Source organism: Panthera onca, chromosome C1 (genome assembly GCF_046562875.1).
Source record: "Panthera onca isolate mPanOnc1 chromosome C1, mPanOnc1 haplotype 2, whole genome shotgun sequence".
In the NCBI taxonomy this organism is placed as follows: domain Eukaryota; kingdom Metazoa; phylum Chordata; class Mammalia; order Carnivora; family Felidae; genus Panthera; species Panthera onca.
Window position 1 is genome coordinate 42,938,589 of NC_138346.1, and position 27,576 is coordinate 42,966,164.

The 27,576-nt window shown below is 36.0% G+C and overlaps 1 protein-coding gene across 2 annotated transcripts in view; it reads left to right on the forward strand.

Moving 5' to 3' along the window:
- Positions 1-27,576, forward strand: part of TMEFF2 (transmembrane protein with EGF like and two follistatin like domains 2) — a 230,641-nt gene that overhangs the window by 5,690 nt on the left and 197,375 nt on the right. For both annotated transcript variants that reach the window (XM_060622507.3, XM_060622508.3), the window contains exons 3-4: positions 5,393-5,522; positions 10,013-10,039. In XM_060622507.3, the coding sequence (XP_060478490.1) occupies positions 5,393-5,522; positions 10,013-10,039 (157 nt within the window). The remainder of the gene's footprint in view (positions 1-5,392; positions 5,523-10,012; positions 10,040-27,576) is intronic.

The window sequence follows — 27,576 nt, forward strand, 5'->3', positions numbered from 1 at the left end:
TGTCACAACTGAGTGAGTTAATTGTTTTATCCTCCTTTTACCGATGAAGTAATTCAGGCCCATTACCATTATTAAGTGGTGATCTTAAAGTAAGAACCTAGGTCCTTTGGCACCAAATCCAATTATTTCCCAGGACATTATACATGCAAAAATACATGAAAATATCAGTAACAGCAACAACAATACCAAATTATTGTAGACAATTCAGTATCACAGGTAGTACACCTGAGTTTTTGGTGATGATATGAGTTCCAGAAATGGTCTGCAGCCTCATTTCTATCTAAATACCAGATGACATGCTGATAAATCTTCTGATAAACCAGTTGTGGAGAGGAAAATTTAGAGACAGTTGGATGGATGGATAGGTGGATGGAAGGAAGGAAGGATAAAGTAAGAAGAGAAGGAAGGAAAAAGGAAAGGAGGGAAGGAGGGAGGAAGGACCATATGCAGTTTTTCATAGATAGCACTGTTCATACAATGACCAATTATCAGTTTGTAATTCAAAAATATGATGAAGTTATGCTTTTCAGATATTATTTAACTCCTATATTAAATGTTTTCATTTGATAACCACGTTTTAGATCTGCAGTTCTTCCACTTACTAGGACTGCATAACAAATTGCCCAGAACTTAGTGACTTAAAAATAATGAACAAAACAGATGGACATAAGGGAAGGGAAACAAAAATAATATAAAGACAGGGAGGGGGATAAAACAAAAGAGACTCATAAATATGGAGAACAAACTGAGGGTCGCTGGAGGGGTTGTGGGGAGGGGGATGGGCTAAATGGGTAAGGGGCACTAGGGAATCTACTCCTGAAATCATTGTTGCACTATATGCTAACTAATTTGGATGTAAATTTTTTAAAATAAAAAATAAAATAAAATAAATAAAAAATAAAATAAAAAATGAACTTTTTTTTTTTTTCTCATGCATCTACAATTGGACAGGGCTTGATGGAAATATCTCATCTCTGCTTCCCTTGGCATTAGCCGAGGAAGGGAGAGAACTCAAAGGCTTGGTCCTGTACTCTCCTCAGGGCTCTCACTCATAAGTCTGACTATCAACTGGAGACCTGGGTCCTCAATGTGGATCTCTCTGTGTGTGTTAGTTTGGCCTACCTCATACCACAATGGCTGGGTATTAAGGGCAAGTGTCCAGAAAGAGAGAGAGAGCCAGACAGAAGCTGTATCCTTTAATGACCTAGCCTGAGAAGTCACACAGAGTCACTTTCACCATAGCCACAGGCTTGCCCACCCTTAAAGTCGTATTTTCTTTCATTTAAAGAAATGTGGTTACAGAGAAGAGAAAGTTGCTTATTGAATGATCAAAGGATTGGGACATGTGCAGGTTTTTTATATTTTTTCTTTTTTGGAAGAGAAACATACCATATCCTAAGCCATTATTCTTAAGCCTTTGACAACTGGGAATATAACAAGAATTCACTTAACATCTGTGGAGTGCCTTCTACATGCCAGATTCCATGGAAAGTGCCAACAATCTAGAAAATGTAAGTTATACCTAGCTTCTAGATGCTGAAATCTCAGCTAAAAGAAATCTTCATTAACCAAACAAGCAATAAATCATATGAAAAAACTTCTCACATACATTTTTTGTTCATTTGTAGTAAAATGAATTCCATATATTCTAGAGTGTCAAGTCATTGAACCCACCAGTGTGATATGTAGCTACTTTCTTAAGCAATGTGGACACTTTGGAGCAAAACCATTCCACTGGAAAACACATATTTGGAAAACAAACTTAAGATTTTTACAACATCTTAAGAAAAATAGGATCACTGTTCCCCTGAGAGGAAGTTTGTACAACACATACATTTATGGGTCTAACCATCTGGGCCTGAGTCTTGTTTTTTTCCTCTTACCAGCCAACTATGTGGCCTTTAGCAAATCGCTTAACATCTGAATCTGTCCCTTCATCTGAAACTGAGCAGTATTATGATTACCACTAAAAAGTATTTCCAATAATTTGGCATATTTTAACATAGTACTTAGCCTATTTTTATGTACCAGGGTATCCTGTTTTCCTTTATTTCTTTAATTTTAGACACGTGTGTTTAGTATCAGCGTTAGACGGGGTGTCAGCTGTACTCAAAACAATACATACCATGAGAGACAAATCGTTAACGTTTCTTTTCCTACATGGATATTCCCAAGTATTTTAGAAACATGACTCTGTTAATCCTCCTAAATACCTTAGTTAACCACTTCAGATGGGGAAACCGAGCTATAAGCTTGTTAAATATTTAACTGTTGAGTGATGTCCACAAGGTGCTACACCAAGGCAGTGAGAGAAATTGGAGAAAGGACCAGACTTGCACTCCTGAGGCTTAATGATTTAGAGTATGCTTCCTCCTTGCATTATTCATATTAATGAGTGCAAGTCGTGGTACTAAAGGCCAAAAACATCGTGCTGGTAATCTACAGTTGAGCTCTCTTCAGCTCCATACAAATCTCCCTTTTGGCTTGTGCATGGAACTTGGCAGCTCTGTTTTTAGCACTGTTCACATTTGGCTTACTGCGTCCTTCAGAAGTGGCATAGGAACACTTTATCAGTTTATTCCATATTTTAAGATGCGTATCAGCATTGTGTACTAGCACTTGTCAGAGATAATAAATACTTCCCACCCCTCACCCCCTGTCCGCTGGCTACATCTGAGTATTCTGCAGAAGTAGATGAGAAAGATAAATAGAGAGGTTCCAGGGGTTGGAAAGAAGAAAATGTGGACCCAGAGTAATGGAAGCAGGTTTGAAGATGGAGATTAACAGGTAGCGAAGGACAAGAATGCCAGAACTTGAGCATGAGAAGCCAACTAGTCCAGCCATCACACTAATTTTGACTACCTTCTGCCTACTGAAAGTGTCAGCAAGACTATGTCACCAGTTGTTCACTTCTCTCTGATCTCTCCTCCACGTGCTCAGATACCATTTTAATGTCAGTGGTTCCTAATAAATCCTCCCAGGCCATGTTTCTGACATGAGCACCATTTATGTGGTACTACGTCAATTCTGCTCACTGGAAGATTGACCTATAGTAGGTCAATTCTGAGATGTAAGTTAAAAAATCCACATATGTTGGCGCACCTGGATGACTCAGTCAGTTAAGCATCTGACTTCCGCTCAGGTCATGATCTCACTGTTTGTGGGTTGGTTAAGGTCTGCACTGACAGTGCGGAACCTGCTTGGAATTCTGACTCTCCCTCTCTCTCTGCCCCTCCCCTGCTCTCTCTCTCTCTCTCTCTCTCTCTCTCTCTCTCAAAAATATAAAAACATTTTGAAAAATGCGTATATATTTTAGAAAGCTTGTGGAAGGCAGCCCTTATATAGGTTATCACCTGATCAGAAGTGAATACCTATTTAAATATCCTCATTAGTAAAAGGTTCTAATCAAGTTTAAATATAATCACATAGGATAGGGGTGCCCGGGTGGCTCAGTCGCTTAAGTATCCGACTTTGGCTCAGGTCATGATCTTGCGGTCCGTGAGTTCGAGCCCCGAGTCGGGCTCTGTGCTGACAGCCTAGAGCCTGCTTTGGATTCTATGTCACCCTCTCTCTCTGTCCCTTTCTCTCTCTTTCTTTCAAAAATAAATAAACATTAAAAAAAAATCATTAAAAAATATAATCACATAGATAGACTGAGTCTGGGAGCCAACAGTATAACTGTGAAAAGGAATTACTGCATAGAGAGCTTCCAGAATATGTAGATTAGAAATTGTAGAAGTGCAGATTTCTAAAATATGTCATATTTAAAATATTTAAATGATTTTAATCACATGTAAGTAATTTCTAAATAGATGTGATTTAATACCTAAATCATCATGTTAGCAATTATGGAGATCATAATATGAGTGTCATACAATTTGGACTTACTATTGGGAGAAAAGTGTATCACTATTAATAAGTTCTATTTTAGTTTTTCAGTAACAGATACAGAGCAAGACTCATAAAATAAGACTTTTCATTTCAGAGAACATTGATTTATCCCATTTTATTTATAAATTACTAGGGTGATTAAACCATTGTTACATAAACAAAAAGAGCAAGAGTTAAATGGTTGATTGAGAGGGAGAAAGTACAGATATTCTAAGAAAATAGAGTAAAAAAATAAATTTCAGTTTTTTTATTATAAGATCGTAACCTTACTGAAAATCTGTTCTTTTTTTTTGGCATAAATCTTTGAGTCGAATTTAACTTATGATAGCGTTTCAGGTTTATTATCATATACATTAAAACTTTCCTAGCCACCTCACCAGATCATTGGTTAATTTTGTATGTACAAAATTATGTATGTACTTACAGCCATGAGAAATCCAAATCTTTTAGTAAGAACTAGAAACAGAAGAGTGTTTTCACATGCATATGTATGTATGATTTGCTTTACTTAGTTTCTAGCATGGTGGATATTTATAAGTAATCATCGTCGTTATTATGTTTGTTACAATTAAACAGTGAAGCATCAGTAGTAGTAATCATGAGATAATCACATCTCTAGTGTAATTAGCAGGTATAGGACACAGCCAAATATCTCTAATGCCTTAGAGTGTGATTATATTACAATGAGTATACCCTGTAGGTTGCCTCATTTACATTGTAAAATGTGTACTTTTTTGTAATGAGGTTGTTTTAAAAATGAACTTTTCTTTTTATGAAATATATATTAATAGTCATACTTTTCAATAATCAATCAAGTTTACATATATATGTTTTACATACTTATCAGTAAACTTTTCTTCAATGGTTATCGATTTTTCCCTTGTATTCCATTTGCTGTTTTTTTTCTTGCACTATATCTGCCCATATCTGATGATCTAAAGATACATGACAAATGAATTAGTAATCCAAATGTCTTACCCAAATATTTAGAAATGTGTGAAGATTAAAATTCAACAGAGAAAAAACATAGTAAGGCGTAACTGACTTCATTCGTATTGCAGCTATATACTTCTGCTCCAAACACGGATAGGCATTACTTATTTTTAATAACGTGAATGTTGTAGCGTGTTTTGATTCTTTCCACCAAGCCAGATGGACATATATCTGAAAAGCAGTATTAAATAATGTTGATACATTTTTTGCAATATCTTTGTACAATTGCTTGTCCAATCACTTCGTTGGAATTACCTGATCAATTCAGAAGCTTTTTTTCTCCCCCTTGCCCCCCCATCTGAATCAAATGACTGATTGGCCCGACGTGACATTACTTTTGTGTATCTTTGAATGATGCCCTTGTAAGGTCAAAGACTTAATGGAAATGATGGGGATTACTGAAAATGAAAACAAGTACTTTCTTTTGCAAATGATTATTTCTGTTCAAGGTCTCAAAGGTATGCAGACTCCAGTAGTAACCATATGCTTATATCTGTGTGTTCCCCAGTGCAACAGTGACTATGTGCCTGTGTGTGGCTCCAATGGAGAGAGTTACCAGAATGAGTGCTACCTGCGACAGGCTGCATGCAAACAGCAGAGTGAGATACTTGTGGTGTCTGAAGGATCATGTGCCACAGGTATGTATATGATCCTAAAGACTCCCGAGACCTTTGGGAACCTTTGCTTTTCCTGTTATGTTATCTCCAGATAAATCATTCAGACTCTATACTGGCTGGATAAGCCTCTTATTCTTTTGCACAAGGCATGCATTATTCTTATTTTTGCCTCGTTTACATTTCGAATCACTTATGGAAGAAAGAGAAAATCTACCATAAGGATGTTGATTTTAATACATATGTTATTTAATGAAGTGCAGGCAGTTGAATAATATAATTAGAGCTCTAGATTTACTGCCTGTGTGCCAAATATAGAGAAACTTATCTAAGCACGGATAAAGTTGGGTTGTTTGTTTTGAACAATAGCGTCATCTGCCAGAGGGCAGTTTTGCAGATCTGGGTTTAAAAGTGAAAGTTTGGGTAACCTCAGCAGCACTAGAAAATATGAGCTTCCTTCAAAAGTGAAAATACAGAATCGTGCCAGGAAAAGTCTATTTTAATGGAAAGATAACAACTATTGGGTAGATCACACGTATTTTGTAGATAACAGGTGTTTTTCTATTCTGGGGAACTTTGTACAAAGTCATGTGTATGATGGTTGGGTCAGGATGGTAAATGAGCAAGGAGAAAGTCTTGTATTCTTTAAAAGATTATCTTAAGTCTGTTGATGGCTAGTAATTGATTGTGTTCCACATTGTACCAGTGACTAGTAAAGTTCCTAAAAACTACCAGAAGAGAATGATATTATTACTCACAGATGATGATGTAGGCTTTTTGGTTTTGGTTTTGGTTTTTAAGTAATCATTTCTGTTATATGATTCTTTGCCTCATTATGTGAACGTCCTTCCTGGTGCCCCACTTGCCTCTTATTTGCTAGAGCAAATAGATCATTGCCACTTCATCTAAGAAGTAACGAATGAAAATGACAGCAACATGTGAGAGGCATTGGACTTGCTTCCCCAGTAGGGAGGAAGGAGGGCCAGCATGGTACTATCATAGTAGAGATGGGGGAAACAGAAAGAAAGACAGGGAGCAAACTAAATATGAAAAATCAATCTGCCATACCTATGGAGAAAATTTAAAGTGATATGTTAAGACGAATCAAATAGGGGGGAAAAAATGGAACCTCTGACTCTTAGAAGCCAAGAATGTTGGAGGCAAATACCAGAGAGTACTGAGAAAAGGGTTTATCTGTTCAAGATCATTTAGCTTATCAGTCTGTCTCTGACTAGCCAAATGAGAGTCAGTGGGCAGTTATAATAAAGAATCATTAAGTTATGGTATGGCTAGGAACATTTGGTGCCAAAATCTTTTTTTCTTACTTGCCAACCTCCAACTTCTTGTAGGCTCAGGCAAGCACATTCTCCTGATTCACACAAATCTTTACATTCTAGTTCCTAATGTATTGTTTATACTATGAAAATAAAGAGTGAGCCAAGTAGAAAATTTAATCGCAATTGAGTAATCCGTACCTACCTGATTCGCATACTTAGATTTCTGTAGGATTTAATTAGTAAGCCAATCTTGCTGAATGTTTCCCATTGACTTAAAAACCTAAAAGGTTTTTGATCTGAATAATGATGGAGGGACCAAAGTAATTTTGATTAACCAGGTCTGACTGTAAATAAATTAGAGTTCTGACTTTTGATCTGAAAGAAATTTTCCTTCTTTGTAGATTTTCCATTTATTTTTAAAATGCTATTTGACACTGAATAGAGATGGCAAGTTGTGATCTCTAGGAATAAAAGGCAGTAGAAGATATAACTTTATTATATTTCATTGAACCTACAAATCTTTTTTTTTTTTTTTTTTTTGTCCAAAAAATGGTTTCCTATTAGGCAGTCTGCTCAATAGTCTCACTCTCAATTTTTTGTGTTATAAGAAGTGCATTGGCTAGGAGTTCAAATTTTCAAGTTCAACAGCATGACTTCTTAGGTGTTTTTGTCTCATCAGTAAGGATTTAGTAGACTACTTGTCTCTGGTTTGCCAAGATGGCTTATTTTATATTAGAGAAGCCTCAAAACTTTCCATCACTATTTCATAATGATGCCATGGGCCTGTGGTTATTTTTTCCATCTACTCCTCCTTTCTTCCCTACTTACTTGGTTTGGGTCTAATAAAACAAAAATTGTCTTAAAGATCATGTCCCTTGACTTTTTAGGAAGATACGAGGGAAATACAAGCCAATATACTGCTGCCATTTTTTTCTTTTCCCAAACCATGTGTATTTATTAGAAAACCTGTAAATGAATAGGCAAGATGTTTACTCAAAACCTTAATTTTTATGTTCCAGGCACAGTGATAAGCATTTAAAACATGCTATTGTGCAGTAAGCCTCAAAACAACCCAACGACATAGACATTACTACACTCATTGAATAGAGGACAAATAAGCTTAAGAAGGTTACGTAACATTCCTTATGCTATCAAATGAGTAATGTTTGGAGATTTGAATCTATAAGCTTTTACATATTTCCTCTTATGTGACTATAAGGATAAAAAGCCGAATAAGACATGGTTCTTGATTTTAAAAAGTTTACAGTCTTCAGAAGAAACAAGAAGCTGTACACATTTAACTAAAACATATAGAATATATTCGTGTTATAATATAACAACCTGTTAGGCTCTGATAGTTATAAGTAATACTGAATTAAGCTTTAAAATTAATTCAAATAAATTTACTTCAGATTTTAGCTGTGAAAGTATGTAAACATTGACCATTCAAGCACTGTCCTATCCAAAAGTGACGGGGCCATGAGTTCTGATTGTCAGTTCAGTTGACAGCACTATTCTACTATGGAGATGAATGCATCAGCCTTTGTTGATCTGTTACCATTAAACAGAGAAGGCATATGATTAAAATCCTTACTTGGTCATACATTTAGTAAGAAGGGTTTTTCTTATAAATTGTTTTACCAGTTAGCTTGCCTTAAGGAAAGACTCTGCTGGGCTAAAGACACAAGTTAATAAATGACTTGGCTTTCTGACTTCATACAGTGTTAGACTCTATGAATTTAGTGAATATGAGTCTCCACCAAGGCTGATTATTTAAACTACTACTCCTTCAGAAGTGCCATTTGATATCGTTCTTGAATCATTGAGATTTCCGTGTGAGATGAGGGCATTTCAGACAAAGAATACCAGTATTAGTCTTAATCCCCAGTATTAACATTAAAAATACATAACCAAATGTATTTAGAATGAAAAGAAGTGGAGCGCCTTGGTGGCTCAGTCGGTTAAGCGTCCCACTTTGTCTCAGGTCACGATCTTCCCGTATTTGAGTTCAAGTGCGCGTTGGGCTCTGTGCTGACAGCTCAGCTCAGAGCCTGGAGCCTGCTTTGGGTTCTGTGTCTCCCTTTCTCTCTGCCCTTCCCCTGCTTGTACTCTGTGTCTCTCTCTCTCTCAAAAATAAGTAAACATTAAAAAAAATTTTTTTAGAATGAAAAGAGTGGAGAGGCAAAAGGAAGATGATGTCCACATTTAAGAGATAGAACCAGATGGAAACTCAATGGTCTTGACTCCCACCTAGAAAACTGACTGTCCCTTGGAACTGAGTTGTCAGAAATTGACACCTTTGATCAACTGTAATTATGTAGGAGGGAGGGGAGATGGAGAAAGAGAAATGTCGAAGGCAGGGTATCATTTTTTTTTTTCCTGCCAGCATCACTTAGGGTGTATCCAATTTTAAGCACAAAGACAAAAGTCACTCCTCTATTGATTTTAAAAACAAAGGATGAAGTTGGTGGCAGATAAACTCATCCACAATTGTGGTATTTGGAAAACATATTAGCAATTACATGAAAAAATAATCATCTATAAACTGTTTTTTTTCTTTTTGTGTATATGTGATGTATAATAATATGCCTTAATTATGAGTTTATTTGCCACATGTCTTAGCCTGTTTAATTTCTGAATCTCACTCTTATAAGCATTTTGTTTTCCTTTTTTTTTTTTTTTTTTTTCAGTTAATGGCACCAAATTCATCCTGGTTAAAATAAAAACATGAGAGATTTTACATAGTCCATTTTAGGAATTGTATCAAAGCTAAATAATAGTTTTTCTTACAAAGTTTAAGAATGAAAATAATACAGGGGCGCCTGGGTGGCTCAGTCGGTTGGGCGGCCGACTTCGGCTCAGGTCATGATCTTGTGGTCCGTGAGTTCTAGCCCCGCGTCGGGCTCTGTGCTGACAGCTCAGAGCCTGGAGCCTGCTTCGTATTCTGTGTCTCCCTCTCTCTGACCCTCCCTTGTTCATGCTCTGTCTCTCCCTGTCTCAAAAATGAATAAACATTAAAAAAAAAAAAAGAATGAAAATAATACAGAATTTATTTTATAAGTTATATTATACAAATTAAATTAAATTGATGTGAATATATATTTTCAGGTTAAATATTAGTAATTTTCTCCATTATATGATTGTTTTAATGAAGAAAGTAAACATGAACTAAATAAAGTCATAAGTAGTTTTTGAATATGTTTTCAAACAAAAATAAAGTATTTCTTTTTCCCCCAGATGCAGGATCAGGATCTGGAGATGGCGGTAAGAGTTACCTTTTTATATATTTGAAGACTTACCTGTAGATATTATTTATGGGTATTAACTTATGTGTTTGCCATTACAGATATCTGATACAAATTCACCTTTTTCATTTTAGGAAAAGGGAAAACAAAGTATCATTCTACTTATTACATAAATGTGTATACATGCAAATATTTTGATATATTTATGAATCATACTTAAGAACGTCTCATCTAATCTTTCTTGTTCATTCGTTTGTGCCTGAGTTATCTTTAAGAGAGATATGCATTTCAAAAATTCCTAAAGGAAGCCTCCAAGAACATTTAGCAGGGCAGAAAGAACTCATGAGGAAATTACTTAAATATTGAGATTTTAAAATATATAATATTGCCCTAAAATACCAGGTATTGGTATTAACACATACATAACTATCATGTAAACAAGATCTTACTTATCACATCAATAACTTGAAACTGAAGGAGCTTTAGTTCATAAAAAAGGTAAAAAAGATAAACAAAATATAAGCCCATGAAAATAAGATATTAGGTTTACTTCTTTGGCTAAATTAATCTCTATTATTTTTACTAATGTAAGACGTGTTTTCATTATTAAATTATGTGTTTAAGGAAGTATGCAAAAGAGAGGTGGAAACTTTTAAATTTGATCTGATGTCAAATAAGCCTTTATTTATGAATTGAATATTCATTGTAAATATCCCAAAATGTTTTTTCAAATGAAATCCAAACAAAATTCCACCTTTATGCACAATAAGAAAAAAAAAAAGGTATAATTTCAATAAGAATAATAAAAAGAGAATGTATAAAAACATACATTTTTGAGGCCTTGCTTAAGCTGTATAAAATGATCAAATGTATGATTCCAAGTCAATTTTAGTGTTTAAATGCAGAATTTGATGAAAGATAAAGAAAAGAAGGCCTTGGGTTCAAGAAAGATCTAACTTATCACAGTGTCTAGTTTGGGTAATACTTCAAAGATTTATCAAGTTGCTTTATGTAATGAGTCTTATTAGTTTAAGTACTACCCAGAGAACACAATTACAGCAAAATATTGGAGAGCACTTTTTCCCATAAAGGCTAAAACTGAACAGAAGTCAAGATTTAGTACCATGAGAGCGTTAAGATGTATTTAACGTCACATGACATTGAACAGTCATTTGATGTTAGGACAGTCTCTCACTACTTCTAAGAAATTGTTTTCCTGCCAGCCCCTCTGGCTGATTAATATAGTGTTCCTAAGAAAGCTTCTCTAATTATTTGGAAAGAAGAGCTTAGAACAACTTAAATGGTAAAGAAAAAAAAGAAAGGAAAATGTTGCTTGAGTAGATATTTCACCATTAGAATATTAAAGAATTAATCAGTTTTAAAAGTGTTGCTTTTGGAAGGAAGTAGTTCGTATGCAAAATTCTGTTTATTTCCCAGCTATATTTAGTCTTTATATATAGATTACCTACTTTTGCAGATAATTACGTTGAGTTTCGACTGTTCCACTGTTCACGCAACAAGTCTTGTTAATTTTTTAACATCTTTAAAAACAACAAACTCGGGACGCCTGGTTGGCTCAGTCGGTTAAGTGGCTGACTGCAGTTCAAGTCATGATCTTGTGGGGTCCATGAGTTCTAGCCCGCGTTGGGCTCTGTGTTGACAGCTCGGAGCCTGGAGCCTGCTTCAGACTCTGTGACTCCCACGTCTCTGCCCCTCCCCCAATCACACTCTATCTCTCAAAAATGAATAAATGTTAAGAAAAAATTTAAAAACAAAAACTGGACCACAGAAAATCTTCATTGGTCTTTCTTTTAAAATGCCACAATATACTTTTTTCCATTTGAGTCCCCTATCGTATCACACATCATTTCTTCATTTTAATTTATTTCTTATGAAGACATGGTTTATGTTTCTGATGGTGGATTCCAGCTTTCATTCATTGTAATTAGCTCATGCATGTGGAAGTGAGGTCAACATCACTCTTCCCTGTTTCAGTCCATATTGAGATCTTTGGTTCAGTGCGTTATCCAGTGATCTAAATAAGGTAGTATGTTTTAGGAAATAATTTCGATGCCGTGAATATGATGTTTATAGCTTGAATTTTGTACATTCTTTAGAAACCACTCTCCTTTTCTTATTTTCACCTCCTTTTTGCTCTTTACTCTTCCTTTCAATTATTTGTGCTTTATAGTAACTTTGAGGAAAAAAAAAAACAAAGCAACTTCTTAAAAGATAATTGTTTTATAAAAAGGAAAGGACATATAACCCATTTAATTGTGAGTTGTACTCTTTTTTTCAATAGTTGTTGTTCTGAAAGTTGTGGTATTGAGTATTTACTCTGTGAAAACTATTTTTTTTAAATCAAAGACCGAACATTTTTTTAAACTAAATTACTTTTTTTTTCTAGTCTTTGTCTTACTTTGCTCTGAAATACTAATAGTTTTAATTTTCTTTAATTTTTTTACTCTACTACAAGGTACCAAAAAAGCTGAGTTAATTAAACCTAAAGACCTAGTTTAGGGTAACCTGAACAATTCCAATCCACATATCCGTTGGATTGTAGATAAAATATATTTGATTCACTACCCCTGCTATTAAAGAAGATGGTCTTGCCTCTGTATTCTGTCAGAGTTCCTGTTACCAAGCATCAAAGGAGCCAGAATCCGTTTCCTTTGAATTAACCAGAAGTGATTAAATGACCTGTGATTGTTTGGTTAATCCATCAATCCTAGCTAGTGACTGTTCTAACAGGTCTCCATAGGATATATTCTCAATAATGTGTATTTAGTTAATAATTGGGGCATATTTGCAAGCACTTTGTATGGTTAATGGTTATTTTTCTAATTTCTTTTAGCAAAAGCTAATATAATTCCCAACGAATTCATTGATCTGAATAGAGAAGTGAACAGATTTATTTGCAAAAACACGTTGTATGTGTAGCTATTATATTTCACGACATCATGAAACCTCCAAATCCAAAATCACTTCAAAATACATAAATTTTTATTTTTTAAGAGTTTCCTGTATTTTTTAAATTAATGTATTTTATATTAGCAATGAAGGTTAGAACTAGTTACCTTAAAATAATTTAAGTTTAACCCATTTGCACAAGGGCATATCTGTCATTTACTACATTTGAGGGAACATTTTTACCACAATATGAAAGCGATATAAAGGTTTCATGACATTAGTATATATTTTATAGGGAATTTTAAAAATTTTAACTATTGATCTATTTATTCAGATGAAACAGTTCAAAGGGCTAACTTTACTTAGGTAAAACATGTTTACTAATCTCCAACATGATCTGCAAATATGCGTTCATTTATAAAAGTAACTTACAGTGTAATAGGAAACACTGCATACAAATCTTAAAGGTTGGGTTTTCCCATGCCAGTGACTGTGTCCTTTTAGTGTTCAAGAAAACTCACTAATGCAAAGAATAATTTTGTATTATTTGTTTTAAACATAAGACTTGCTGCTTATGGAATTCTGTTTTCAGACAAAAAGTTGGAAATGCATCTACCTCAAATACCCTTTTTGGATAGTCTCACACTTGAAAAAAAAAAAAAATCAGGATAAACTACAATTAACTATAAATGTGTCCTATAGGAAGGTAGTGTGTGGTAACGTGTGGACCAAAGTCCAAAGAATTTAAGAACATAGCTGAAAGAAAAGGGTTGGCGTTTCAAGTACTTATATATATGGAGATTTAATGTTGTAAATAAGAAAACGGGTGTGTGTAGGAGGGATAATAACATCTTATCCTCCCACAGACTTCCTTAAGCAACAAATACTGCAGTAAGAAAAAAAGTATTAAAGAAACCTCCTCTTAAAATCCAGGGGTGTGTGGGTGGTTAAAGAATAATTTTTAACCCCTGCTTTTCTCTCAAAGCCTTTTAGTCATATTATAAAGACAAAGCCAAAAAAAAAAAAATATTTTCCTTTATTCTCTTAAAAATATTTCTGGATTTACTGGATTTTTGATAGATTTCTAGAAATAAAAAATAATTCTGGTGAAATTGTTTTTTAACTGGTTAAAAATATTTTAACTATTAAAAGAATTATAAATGTATTATCCTGCTATAGGTCTTGAAAACTCCACAAGTCAATTTTAATAACATCTTATGGGAAGTTGTATGATAATATCTGTAGAAATCAAATGTTTCTAAGGTTAGATACAATGGGTATATTTTCATTTTGTGAGGTAAAATGAAGCACTGGGCTTATTTATACAACTTATATAATTACCTAGCTTCAAAAAAATTAGTTAATAGATGGATATCAGATATGTATAGTAACAAATCAAGTTTACATCTATGACCAGTATCAAGACTGATTTTTAATATCCAGGCAATTGTTGAGATAACTTTACTGTATGAAACCAGTTATGATATATTTTTATTTAATGTAAAGTTGCCCTGTGAAAATTAACTTTGTGTGGTATTACTCAGATGTCTAAAATTAGGATGTTTACTTTATATACATTTTGGGTTGAACAAGAGGTGTTTACAGTGCAACAAATTTTAGACCCTAGGCTGCTATTTCTGATTAATGTGGATTGCCAAAAATGGGGAAACAGTATTGTAAGAAGTTTGAGAACTTAAAAATTGTTTTTTAAAAATCGTTATGTTTCTAATATGAATTTGAGGATACTCAGGAATTTAGTTGAATTGAACAAGCCTGACAGAACCTAGGAATTGTGGCAAGGTTTCTGCAGCTGTAACAATGAATATGACACAGGTTTTTTTGTTTTTTTGGTTTTTTTTTACTCAAAAGGAGATTACATGTAAATTCTCTTCTTAGCACACAATGGGAAAAATTATGATTCTAATTATCAAAAGAAAAATAATTCTCTGCAGAAATAAAATGTTAAATATACTGTAAATAACAAGGAGTTGAATATTCATTCCATAAAATGTTCTTGTGTAAGGCGAAGAAATTTTTCTCTTCTGTGTTCCTGTACACATTCCCTTTCCTGACCTCGATTTGTGTCTTCTCTACTTCACTGTCATGGTCAAGTTCCAGCAAACACAATATGCCTCACCATGCATTTTCTCCATGACAGCCAAAATCTGATGGGCATCACTTGTAAGCAGCTTCAGCTTAAATACTGATTCAATAAAGAAATTCTACCATGTATGCAAGGGCTGAGATTCTTTCAGGGCAATACACAGGGGGAGAAAGTGGAAACTTGCCTCACTTTCGCTGTCCTATGCCTGCGAGCTGCTCTTTTGCCTGGAGATGGGCGTATAGCCATCTGAACTGCAACTGAAATCTTATCCCAGCTTTTCCTGGGCTGCAATCCATTGTGCTTTCCCTTCATCTCAAAGAAAAGCAATATTGCAATGGAGTAATGAAATAGAGGTAGAATGAATGAGGAACACGTAATGGATAATAAAATTGGAAAAAATACGGAAAGCAAACAGAAGAAGGGAACAAAGTGAGAATGATGGAAAATGAAAAAGGAGGAGAAAGGAACCTTTGTTATCAACTTGGCTATACTTTGTTTTCAACCTGATTACCATCTTAAACATAAAAATAACTTTTCACCCCAGTAGAATAGTAAGAGTTGTCTGAATTTCTAGAGAAGATTGCTTGAGAATGTGAAATGGATGCTACCAACTTTTGTCTGAATCATCTGTATGGGTTAAAAAAAAAAAAAAAAAAAACTAGGAAAAGAAATGCAGTCATTGTGTGTAGGGTGATAGAAATGCTTTGGATTACAAATCATAAGATATGTATTCTAAATTTTTAATTGGCTCGAAGGCTGCCTATTTGATTTTTACCCTCGTCTCCTTGGAGAATCATTTATCTTATCAGTAAAAGAGAATAATATCTACTTATAGGAAAGATGATTATAACAAACTAATGCAAGAAACTTTGAACTCCAAAAAATTAAAAATGAAATTAAAAGAATATATATTACCTTTGCTCTTTATTCCCATTTATTCTAAGAATATAATTTCTCTGAAGAGTTTAATTAGAAGTTTGAATCTTTTAATCAGTTATTTTTAAATCCACGGTTTAAAGTATTGATGCTGAGATAATGAGAAGAACCCCACGAATCCCATCACAGTTTTCAGTATTTGGAAGAGGCAGCTTGCTCCATACCTTCAGGGGAAGTAAAATTAGGGTTGATGTCAGAGGAACTGGACTTACGCAAGATAGACAAGAAATGAGGAATAATGTTTAAAATTTCAGAACAGTAAATAATTGCTCTTGAAACTAAAATGGCAGGCATATTGCCTCCACAGAAAACCAAAAAAGAAGAAATGAGATTGATTCACAATATAAAGAATTCAGTACACTTACAAGGAAGAATGTACATTAGAGTTCCAAGCATTGAGAAGTTTTTCCAAGACTTGAGCTTCTTAGAAATTCTTTTAAAATAGGTGGAAAGATTTGATTATAGTTCCACTTGATGTCAGAGCATACTTAGATAAATCTTTAAGGATGCTGATACTTAATACATAATTATTTGGGTTTTTTGAATTTATTTTTTATTTATTTTGAGAGAGAGGATGTCTGAGCAGGGGAGGGAGAGAGGGAGAGAGAATCCCAGTCAGGCTCCATGGTGTCAGCACAGAGCCCGATGTAGGGCTCAATCTCACGGACTGGGAGATCATCACCTGAGTCAAAATCAGGAGTCTGAGGCTTAACTGACTGAGCCACCCAGGTGCCCTTATAATTATTTGTAAAACATTCCATGGTTTGTAAAAAGCACTAAAATAACATTAATTTATTTATCCACAATAATAGCCTTTGGATGTGTGAATGATGACCATGAAGGATAAACAGCTTATCCTCAAACCCAAAAACGGTGCATATGATAACCAAGTCAGTCCTTGAACTCCAAGAATGAAGGAAACTATAGTGGCACAACTATACCTCTTGCGGTAGCTGTTTATAACAACTACACCAGCCCCCATATTCTGTGGTTTATGTAAATCACAAATGCTATTAATACTCATATATGATTTCATTATCCCATCTTCTTACTCCCTTCTCACTCCCATTTTTATTTCTGAATTCATCTGTTCTATTCAACCTAGTACCCAAACGACTATGGGTTTTTGTTGTCTGTTATCTAAGTTAATCATACTCCAAGTCCATGGCACATTATGATTGCCACTTATTCTCCTCTATTCATTTTCTCCTTCATCCCCCATCCCTAATCCCATTCCTTTTTGTCCCCTAAGTATTCACTGTAAGGTATTCAGTATACTTTAAATTACTGTTGGTGGTAGGGGGCAGTATGGATATTTGTGTAGCAGCAGGAAGTAATGATTAAAAACACAGGTTCTGGGGTTGCCTGCATGGCTCAGTTGGTTAAGCGTTCAATCCTTGATTTCAGCTTAGGTCATGATCTCATGGTTCATGAGTTCAGGCCCCGTGTCAGGCTCTACACTGACAGCACGGAGCCTGCTTGGGATTCTCTCTCTCTCTTTCTGTCTGCCCCTCCAGCGCTTATGCTCTCTCTCTCTTTCTCTCTCTCAAAATAAATAAATAAACATTAAAAAGAATACATACATACATACATACACACACAGGTTCTGGATTTAGAGTCTGTAGGTTTGATCCCATCTCCACCACTTTCTAGCATTGTGACCATGGGCAGGTTACTTAGACTCTGTTTTTAGTTTCTTCATCTGTGATCCTGGCAGGGTTTCCGAAGAAGTAGACCTTGAGGTTGAGATCTGTGCATTCAAAGTTTACTGAGTAGTAGTCTCAGGATCAACATCTGTGCAAGGGAGGAAAGTAGGACTGGGCAGAGGGAGAAGCTGAACTGGTGCAGTTTAAAAAAAGCCACAGCAATGTTCCTACAGAGCTCTTAAGATGGAGGGCCCCTATTAATTGTACTGAATCAGAACAAATGGGGCTGACCTTCACATCCCTCCATTGATACCCACTGATGTGGGCAACCCCAAAGAAGGAGTGTTGCCTTGGGCCAGGTGGCTCTCTTCTTCTGCACAATAGACCAGGAAAGAGACTCGGCAATGAGCTGTCTGTATGCAACACTCCCCAATAGCTGAGAAGGGGAAAATGTGAATATTGCACCCTGGCCTCCTTTATGATCTTTAAAATTTAAAACAAAGGGAAAAAACAGGCAAAATTTCTGATCTCGTAGAGCTTATTTCTTGTGAAGAGACCCAAACAGTAAACAAATAAACAAGGGAAAATATAGATTGTCACATGGTAATGACTTCTGTGTAGAGGGAAAAATGGGATAAGGAAAGGTTGGGGGAGGGGTGCTGCTAATTAGCACGGGATGATCCCGAAGGGCTGGACAAAGATAAGGAGGAAATGAAGGAGCAAACCATGCAGATAAGCAAAGGGAGGGCATTCCAGGATAAGTGCAAAGTGTACTTGGGTGATCCAAGAAGATCAAGGATGCTAGTTGAACTAAAGCAGGGGAGAAGGTGCTTGGAGTTGAGGGAAGGAGGTGGGGTTGAGCCTGTAGACCTTCCTACAAGGTTTGGTTCTTTCTGTGAGTGAACTGGAAGCTGTGATCTGACTGGTGATTTTGTAAGATCTGTGTTGAGAATGCACTGTGTTGAAGTAAGGGAGGAAGTGGGGAAGAAAAGAGATAACGTTCTTTTGTCTGGTGGCTGTTGATTTGCAGGAATCTGTGGTATATTTTCTAAAGTATCTCTTGTTTGTCTTAGATCTGTCAGTTTGCTACCTATCTGAGGGACATTGTCTGTGGTCCTTTATTGAACAGATACTCTAGGTTTTGCTATAGTCTAATCCATTTTTTTCTCTTAAGGTACTTCTTATTTGGGGTTTTATTTAGGATGTCCTTCTTCTGTTTTGATATTTTTAAGCAAGCAGAAAATTTCACTTGTTACCAACACATAGGAATCCCTCTGTATGCTACAGTGCATGCCAAATTGCACAGAATTGGTTTCAAACTTGGATTTGAAAATATAGCTTTTTTTTCACCATACTAAATGTTCAATACATATTGTAGCATATGATTTTCCATGTGTACTTAACAAAGAGCAATTTCATTTTCTCTGGTAAATTACACAGTTGTTATAACTCTGGAACAGAGAAAAATCCAGGAATAAATAGAAAACAATGTTTAAATAATGTTAGCATCCTGGCTCAATGAGTCAAACCAAAAGAATTATTCCAGAGCTTGTCAGTTAGTAAACGGGTTCTGAAAAATCTTTTAGTTTTGTATTCCTTGCTGATCTCTTTGAGAAGAATAAAAGGGGAACTAACCGGATTTTAAATAAGGTCTGATGCTTCCAAAAACCTGTTCTACAGATGGATCATTTAAGCTGAATCCAGTCCTAATTAAATATTTCTTATAACCTTTATCTTTCCCCCAATTTTCTCATTTTCCAGCTGCTTTTCTCACTCCTTAATCCCATAGTTTGGCTGAATCGGTGGCTGTTTTGTCATTACCTTCTTTGGGTAAAGGCCACAAACAGAAAACTCATTATTATGAAATCAGTTAAAGAGGAAACCCATTTTTATGATGGCTTCTGTGTAAAATTGATGTGCTCTGCACATATTTGTTCCTGGCAAAATTGAGAAATTTCTCATGATTTTGGAAGCACTACATTAGGACAAGAGTCATTCCAGATACACTGACTGTCCTCTCCGGAGACCATAGCACTAACAGAAAAACATGACCTTTGGCAAGTAGAATTTCTGACACATCGAGATTAGTGGGATTGGTGGAAACTTGGTGAAAAAATATGTTGAGCTAGAGAGCGTCATCTTTTCTCAACCCTCCGAGCTTTGCGATGCCTTTTGAGATTTTAAGGGTTGGAGAGTTTACAATGTTGAGGACTTATTCAGTTGCTCAAAAGACAACCATAATAGCAGCTTGGATGTGGTTGTCTTTGAAAGTAGGTGTTATTTTTAAATATAATTAAAGAGAAACACAGCTGGCAGTTTAGAAAAAGAAGGGAATTAGTAGTAAAGTTATTATACTGCATCTTAAATGGTGGGATGGTATGAAATGGTTATATTCTGGAAGCTCACATTCTCACTGCTTTTGAGGTCCATGCTGTCTAATGTTCAGACACTGATTAGAAAACTCCCTTGGCCTTTCACTAAGACAGAGCTCCTGTATGCCGAGCTGTGCTTTGAAATGGAATGTGGCAGAGTTATAAAGCCAGTCCAGTCCTATAAATCAGCATGCTCTGTGGATTTTCCATTGTGGACAATTCTCAAATCTATATCTCCAGACTATCCACCAATCCCCTATTTCAATCCCTAGGCATTCCTTGTCTATAACATTGAAAAAAAGCCCCCTAACAGGTCTCCCTGCTTTCAGTCTTGTCATCCTAATTTTTTTCTTACTCACACAGTCAGAATGATTTATATTAAACACTTATCTGAGCATATCATTGCCCTGCTTACAACCCAACAATGGCTGTCCATCTTCCTTAGAATTAAAGTCAGTCTTCTAGTAGGAGAAACAGAGACCTCCAGAATTAGTCCAGTACCTGCCTCTCTATACTCATCACTAGTCTTCTTCACCTCAGACTTGCCACTCCAGTATACCTTTTCATTGACAGTAGTTCATTGGGATACAACACAATTGATTTCGTGCCTTTTTGCTTTGCTCATGCTCTTCACTCTTCCCCATGCTTTTGCCTAAATATTAGTCACCTTCCAAGACTAAATCAGGGATCAGACTCTACAGGAAGATTTCCCTCGATCTCCTGATTGGTCTAAATACCTCTCACCGATTCTCCTTTGTATCATCAAACTAATTCGTTGAAATAATCTGTTTGTATATTTGTCTGGAGGTAATTGTTGTTAATACTCTTATATACACAGGCCACAAGGCCTGGTGCTTAGTAGGATCTCATTAAATATTTGCTCGGCTGAACTAAGGCTCTGACACTAACAGAAAACAAGTGTGCTTGAATTTCAAAATGTTTCCTTCGCATTTGCAAACTACAGCTTAAGTTATTTGAAATCCAAAATAAAAGTTGAATGTGAAGGGCTTTATGTACTGAAAAAACCTGTAGAATTATCTTAATTTCATAGAAGAGGACTGAAAAACAACAGACCCCAAAATTAGAGCATGCCCCATCCCACCAAGAACAGGCGAGAAGATGATATTCATAAACCTAAGCACCCACTTATATATCCTTATGTATGCAAAACTCAAAGAAAATAAAGGTAACCAAAGAGGATTCTGGTGAAAATAGGCTGCAAGCTTAATCTGAAAGGCTTTTCTCCGTTGCCTTTTCTTTGTTTTTGAAGAGCATCACCTGATACAAGTATATCGATGTGTTCACTTGTGATTTACCTCATTCTCCTAAAAGTCGTGTGTGAGAAAAAAAAAAAAAAATTGAAGTTATTTTAGGATTCTAGTTAGTTAGTTTGTAGGTAATTGAGGTAATTTTACCCTATGTGAGTACTTTATTTCACATCCAAATTACTTATTAAAATACCAAATGACTTTGGCCAGAGAACAGAATCATTTGGAAATCCACTTGATGCTTTCATTTATTTGACATTGAACTGGTGAAAAAAAGCCTGTCTTTTCTGAGTTTTCAAGGAATTACAATGATTACCCCACATAAAATGTACTTTAGCATCAAAGAATATTACTTGCAAAATAAAACACTGGGTATTTGTTCCTTCCATCTAGAAAGCTTCTTAACCTAATGAAATAAGAGCGGGACTCTGTGAGCTTCAGCTGTTATGAGATATGCAGCAATATAGGGAAGAGGGAAAAGGAGCCTCCACGTGATGCCACGAAGATTCTAGAGCAATGATTTTAGAGTATGTCACCTCACTGTTCGAGACTGAAAGTGAAGATACTACCAGCAGAATTCCACAGAACTGTGCCTGGCATGTATTTAGGCACTTAATAAATATTGGATAAAATAATGGGTGGATAAATGAGCTGACTGGGCAATGATATCCACTCCTACAATAGCAATTAATTGATGTGTATGTGAATACGGACTGATGTGCATGTGAATAGAGACATCATTCTTTAAGAAATGAGAAGAGAGTGATTATATTTATTTTATCAACTCCAAGCCACACCCCTCACCCCACCCTTTCCACCCCATCTATTTCCCCCCATCCATGAAATAGGAACAATGTGCTAATGCTGTGCTCAGATATAAAAGAACAGATTTGTGAGGGATAAAAAGGAGAGTTTGGAGGAACAAGGCAGGAGGGCAGTCTAATGAGAGAGAAAAGGATGTTCTAATGCAAAATTTCAGAAGAGAGGAGAAAGCAGCGAGGTTTAATATTTTGTAGAAATAGAGTTTTAGTGTCCAAGTAAGAAACAAAACAGGTGGAATTTTAAATAGACTGGGTAGACTATTGTTTCTTATAGGTTCCAACTTTTAACATCTCTTTGCATTATTAACCCAAATGATATTTACTCATTTAATGCACTTCCCTCCTCGATTGTTTCTATACTCCCTACACATTTGTTTTGAGAAGAAACCGAGAAAAATGTGTCGCAGGCATAGATTTTCTTCCTAACTCTACCACGTATACATTTTCCTTTCCATCTAAAATAGCACTTAATGCTGCCGGCACATATTTCATTAGGAAAAAATCAGTTTCATTCTGGCCAGACAAGACAAAGGTGGAAATCAATGTTTAATACTGCTGAGTAGGAGAGCTGAAACCTTCCCCTCCGCTGGAACTTCTGAAAATGTGTTCTGTGGAACTTGAATGCTTCAAGATGCTATTATACCAGAGTCTCCAGGTAAGTGAGATTGGGAAATGCAGTATATTTTCGTTCCTTTTGAAGAGTCACATATTGGATGACGACCTTGTTTCCGTTTGCCCGAAACTTTTCTAGTTTTTTTTTTTTAAAGATTTTGTTTTTAAATAATCTCCACACACAGCGTGGGCTCGAACTCACAACCCCGAGATCAAGAGTTGCACACTCCAGCAACGTAGCCAGCCAGGCGCCCCAAGACTTTTCCAGCTTTAGCACAGAAAATTCAGCAAACTCCTCAGCCCTGTTAAAAGTGGGACCATTGGTCACCTTAGTCACATGCAAAAGACTGAAATATCTTCCAGTGAGAAGCAGGTTAAATTCTGTTTAAACCATGTTTTTCAAGAACTCCTGACCATGAAACATTTTTCTTAAACAAAGATATTAAAAATCAAAGGACTGGTCATCTGTGGTACACCTTGAACTCCAAATGATTGGCTGGATGAATTTATGAAAGGGACTTCTGTTATACTCAAGGAAGTATTGGGTTCAACAAAGAATTTTTTCTGAATTCAGAGATATTTTTCTCACTTTTTCTAAGTAGTTTTTAGCTCTAAATATCCGAGAATTAAAAAGTACTATTTCTGACATTTCTAGCACACGGTATATACTGATAATGCTGAGGGAGCATTTCTTTTGACAAAGTTCCTAATTTTTGTACCTCTGGGACAAGGCCAAGCAGACGAAAAATTCAATAGCTGCATACTACTCCCGGAGCTTCCTGGAATGATAAGGAATAGACAGAAAAGTGCTTCAAATAGGGTGTGATTTTTAGGTATGCTGCTTTCCAACTGAGTAATAGTAATTAGCACCGATAAAGACACATCGGTGCTAATTTACAAAGATGTGTGTATGTATAGTTACATAAGCCACTAACATTCATATAGCTTCTCTTCTCTAATAATTAAGCCCAGTGTAACACTCTAAAGACTAATAGACTAATACTTTTATTAACAAACTTAATGAATGCCTGCTATGTGTCAGGTTTTTATAGCCAGGCAGTAAATACTTACTATAACTGTTCAAGAAAAGCATATCAGCACCGTTTTCCAATGAAGAAAATAAAAGACACAAAGTCTGAGTTACTTGTCCAGGACCGTGTAGTTAGTGGCACAGCCAGGGGCTTAAACTCAAGCCCCTGAAGGTCCTACTTGTCCCCTTTCTCTGGTGTTTCATGTGAAGTCTGCCATATATTTTAAAGTCAGGGATTTAAATTTAAAATCCATAATCTTTTATGTAAAATATATTAAACATCTATGAATTTGAAAGGGAAGTAGCTGTGAAGTAGGAAACTTGCACTAATTAGGGAAACATCTATGCTATTTATTTTGTGTGATGTGACCTGGGGTTGAACTTCTTGGTGTGTGCACACGTGCATGCACAAACACGCACACACACACGCACACACACACAGATTTCTTATTCAAAGAATGTATTCCATGTGGTTTTTGTACTTATCCATATATTAGTACTTAGTACCATATATTAGTACATTAGTACTTATCCATATATTATACTGTATATTCTCCTAGTATGGATAATATAGCAGCATGCTATTATACTTTGTGCCAGCTGTGCTTTAGATGTTTGGGATACAGAAGAAGTCCCTGTTAACATGAAGCCTGATTCTCAAGGGAAGAAACAGACATAAAATAAGTAAATAAAGAGATAAGAACATTTCGTCGAGTGAACATTTCTTTTAATAAAGTAAAGCAAAGTGATGTAATACAAAGTGACTGCGTTTTGTGGGAAGAGAGAGATTTGCACTGAACTCCTGAATTATAGAAAAGAAAGGTGCTCCAAGATCCAGAAGCAGGGCATTTGAAGCAAAGAAAGAGCAAATGTGAATGCTCTAAGGGAGATCTTAGTGAAATCCAGAAACAGGAAGAAACTAAGTATAGCTTGAGCAAAACGATGAGCAGGAAGATGGGAAGCAGAGAGTGGAGAAGTGGTAAGGAATTGCATTGTATTCATAATGTCAGGGGAAGCCTTAGAAAGGGAGTAATATAATCTGGCTTATATTTTTGAAAGACTACTCTCTGCTGTGTGGACAATGAATTGTAGATGAAATAAGAGAGGAAGCAAAGAAACCAGTACAAAGGATTATTGTGGCAGGACAGGTAAAGATGACCTTGACCTGGCCAGGGTAGTGGCAACAAAGGTAAAGAGATGGTGACAGATGTACTGGTGCCCCGTATTTACTCAAATCACTTTCCATCCCTTTCCATAATGATGCTGGTATGAGCGAAAGTGTTATATGCCAATGTAAAGAAGGATCTGGAAAGGGAAAGGAAAAAAGATAACCCTGTCACCTCATTTTGTAGTCCTCAAATTCTCCATTCACATTCCACATGAATGAAAAGAGAGCTTTACTTTAGGACATGAAAATGTTTCATAAAAAGTATCACTAAAACAACAACAACAAAAAGACTAAGCCCATGCATTGAGCCTATTATACTTATCTAAGGCAATTTTCTCAGACTTCAAGAGGAAAGCAGATTGATGTACTTTTGGGATTTTCAACCAGTGGCTTTTCAATAAAGCCTTCATATGATAATGGTGTTTTTGTTTTTCATTTACCATTTTTAATGTATACCACTTAAGCGTCACCACTGGTGTGGCAGTAAAAGGTAAAATATAAAACTACGCAGCTCTATAATTTGGCCTTTAAATGGCTTTATGTATTTATATTCTATGTAGGATATGTAACAGATTGTGATAACAGAATCCAATATAATCAAATTGCAGCCTTACGAATATAGCAAATATCATGAAACAGCTCCCTTCTGCTGACTCAAAGAGTGGGAGTTCCATTTCTTTCGTTATATTTTTTTCTGTAACAGCTTATCACTAGCAACACCTTTGTGGCAGTTCCGCTCTGTCAATGCGAATGTCCCCACAGTAGCACTTTTACCTATATTTACCATGATTCTCACATTGAATTTTTTTTCCTCTGGAGACAACTAATTTGAGTGTCTTGAAACATAAAACTTACAGCTTCCACTTATAGTTTCCCAGTTCACATAGGTATATATTAGAAGTCACTTTCAAACGCAAAAAAAAAAAAAAAAACCCAAAAAACAAAAAAATCCCAAGGCCCTCAGATAGACTTTGTTCGACCTCCATGCTGCTACCCTATTTTATTTCTCTAAAGCCTGTAGCCTCTCACGTCTGCTGTTACAGGGCAAAATGATACATGGGCTGCTAGAGAGATATATGAACACCACTACATTTAAACTCTGCTTGTCGGTATGTTGAAATGCAAATGCAGACACCAGAACATCCTGAGAGTGGCATCATTTAATTCACTCTCTCTCTCCTGTCCAGTCTTGGGTGGGGATTTCAAAGGTGCTGTTGTTAAATGTTTGTAAAGATGTCTTTGGCAGAGACTATTTTTGAATGAGTATGGTTGTTTTTTTCTGTTTTGTTTTGTCTAGGGTGGTTATTTGATTTTTTTAAAACTTGTTTAGCTTCTCCTCCTCTTTAACCTTAAATTGTGATTCTGTTATACTCTGGAACTCACAGGGGTCACCCTTACTGGATTCATGAAGTGGGAATAGTGTTGTACCAGTAGGGGGAGCTCATACCATGCCTATATTGTGGGTTGTAGCAAAGTTTCTTCTGTAGGTTTGTACAGTTAGGGTGGAGCTATTTAAACTCTAAAGCCAACAAAGATCATGGATTGGAATAAAAGTTATTTACCCCAGTTGAAAAGTTGTAATTTGCTAAAATTGTAAATCTCAACTACGGTAAAAGTTTAGGTGACGTTGGTGGATGAATCTGCATGCCATGGTTGAATTTTTTTCAGGTAGCTAAAATGTGGGGCTTTAAAACATGTGAAAAGATTTCTTCCCTGTCATATGTGTACTTTCCTCCGTAAGTAATAGACTCAACACCTAATGTGAAGGGTTTTTGTTTGTTAATGACTGTGGGTCAATGTAAACATGGCAGGTCCCAGAGGAAAGTGCCAGTGGATATAGGGTTGAATGGATACTGCTTTTACTTTTAGACTTGTTTTTCCTCATAAATGTGTCTTAAATAAGTTTACTAAGTTGGCGTCAAATATTGTCTGACAGTCACCGGGATCATTATTAGCTAACTTTCACCCAAATCACTGAGGACTCAGGGCTTGAAGCATCCTTCTCCCATTCTTTTTCCTTCCTCAAGGTTGTTATGGCCTTTGAGTTGTCAGCACCTTTCAAAATACTCTCTGCAATTTTAGACTCTCTAATATGGTGGACGTTGAGCACTTTGTTGTGAATGTAGTTTTTTCTTCTCCCCCAGTATTTAGTGTGTTCACAGGAGATGCTCATTTCTTACACTTTATTGAGCACCCATTTAATACCAGGCACTGAAGGAGAGACCCAAGGTTAAAAAATAAAAATGAACAAGACTGACTTCTCCCCACAACGAACTGATGATCTGGGCAATCCAGCACTAGCGTGCTGGGAAAAGAGTGGTTCCAAAGCCAAGTTTTCTCCATCAGAAGAAAAGGACACAGTCATCTTCAACCTAGTCTGAATGTTTGACTTTCAAATCATTTCTCACTCAAGCCACTTGTCTAGTTGCTTACATTATGTATAATAAATTTGAAAGTTTTTGCGTGTGAAAGTGCACAATGCCTACGTTTGGATGGACCTCACTTATGTCATCACTTCTGTCGTATAATTTTCACCCAAAGGAATGTGCTATTTCATTGGTAGAATCTGTGTGGAAACACTGGTGTGCCAGTGGCAGGATGGGAGACCGAGCAGAGAGGAATGTGAGGTGAAATGGGAAGAGGAGACTGGAAAGTGGAAAAATGTTCCCGGGCATTGGCTCTTGTTTCC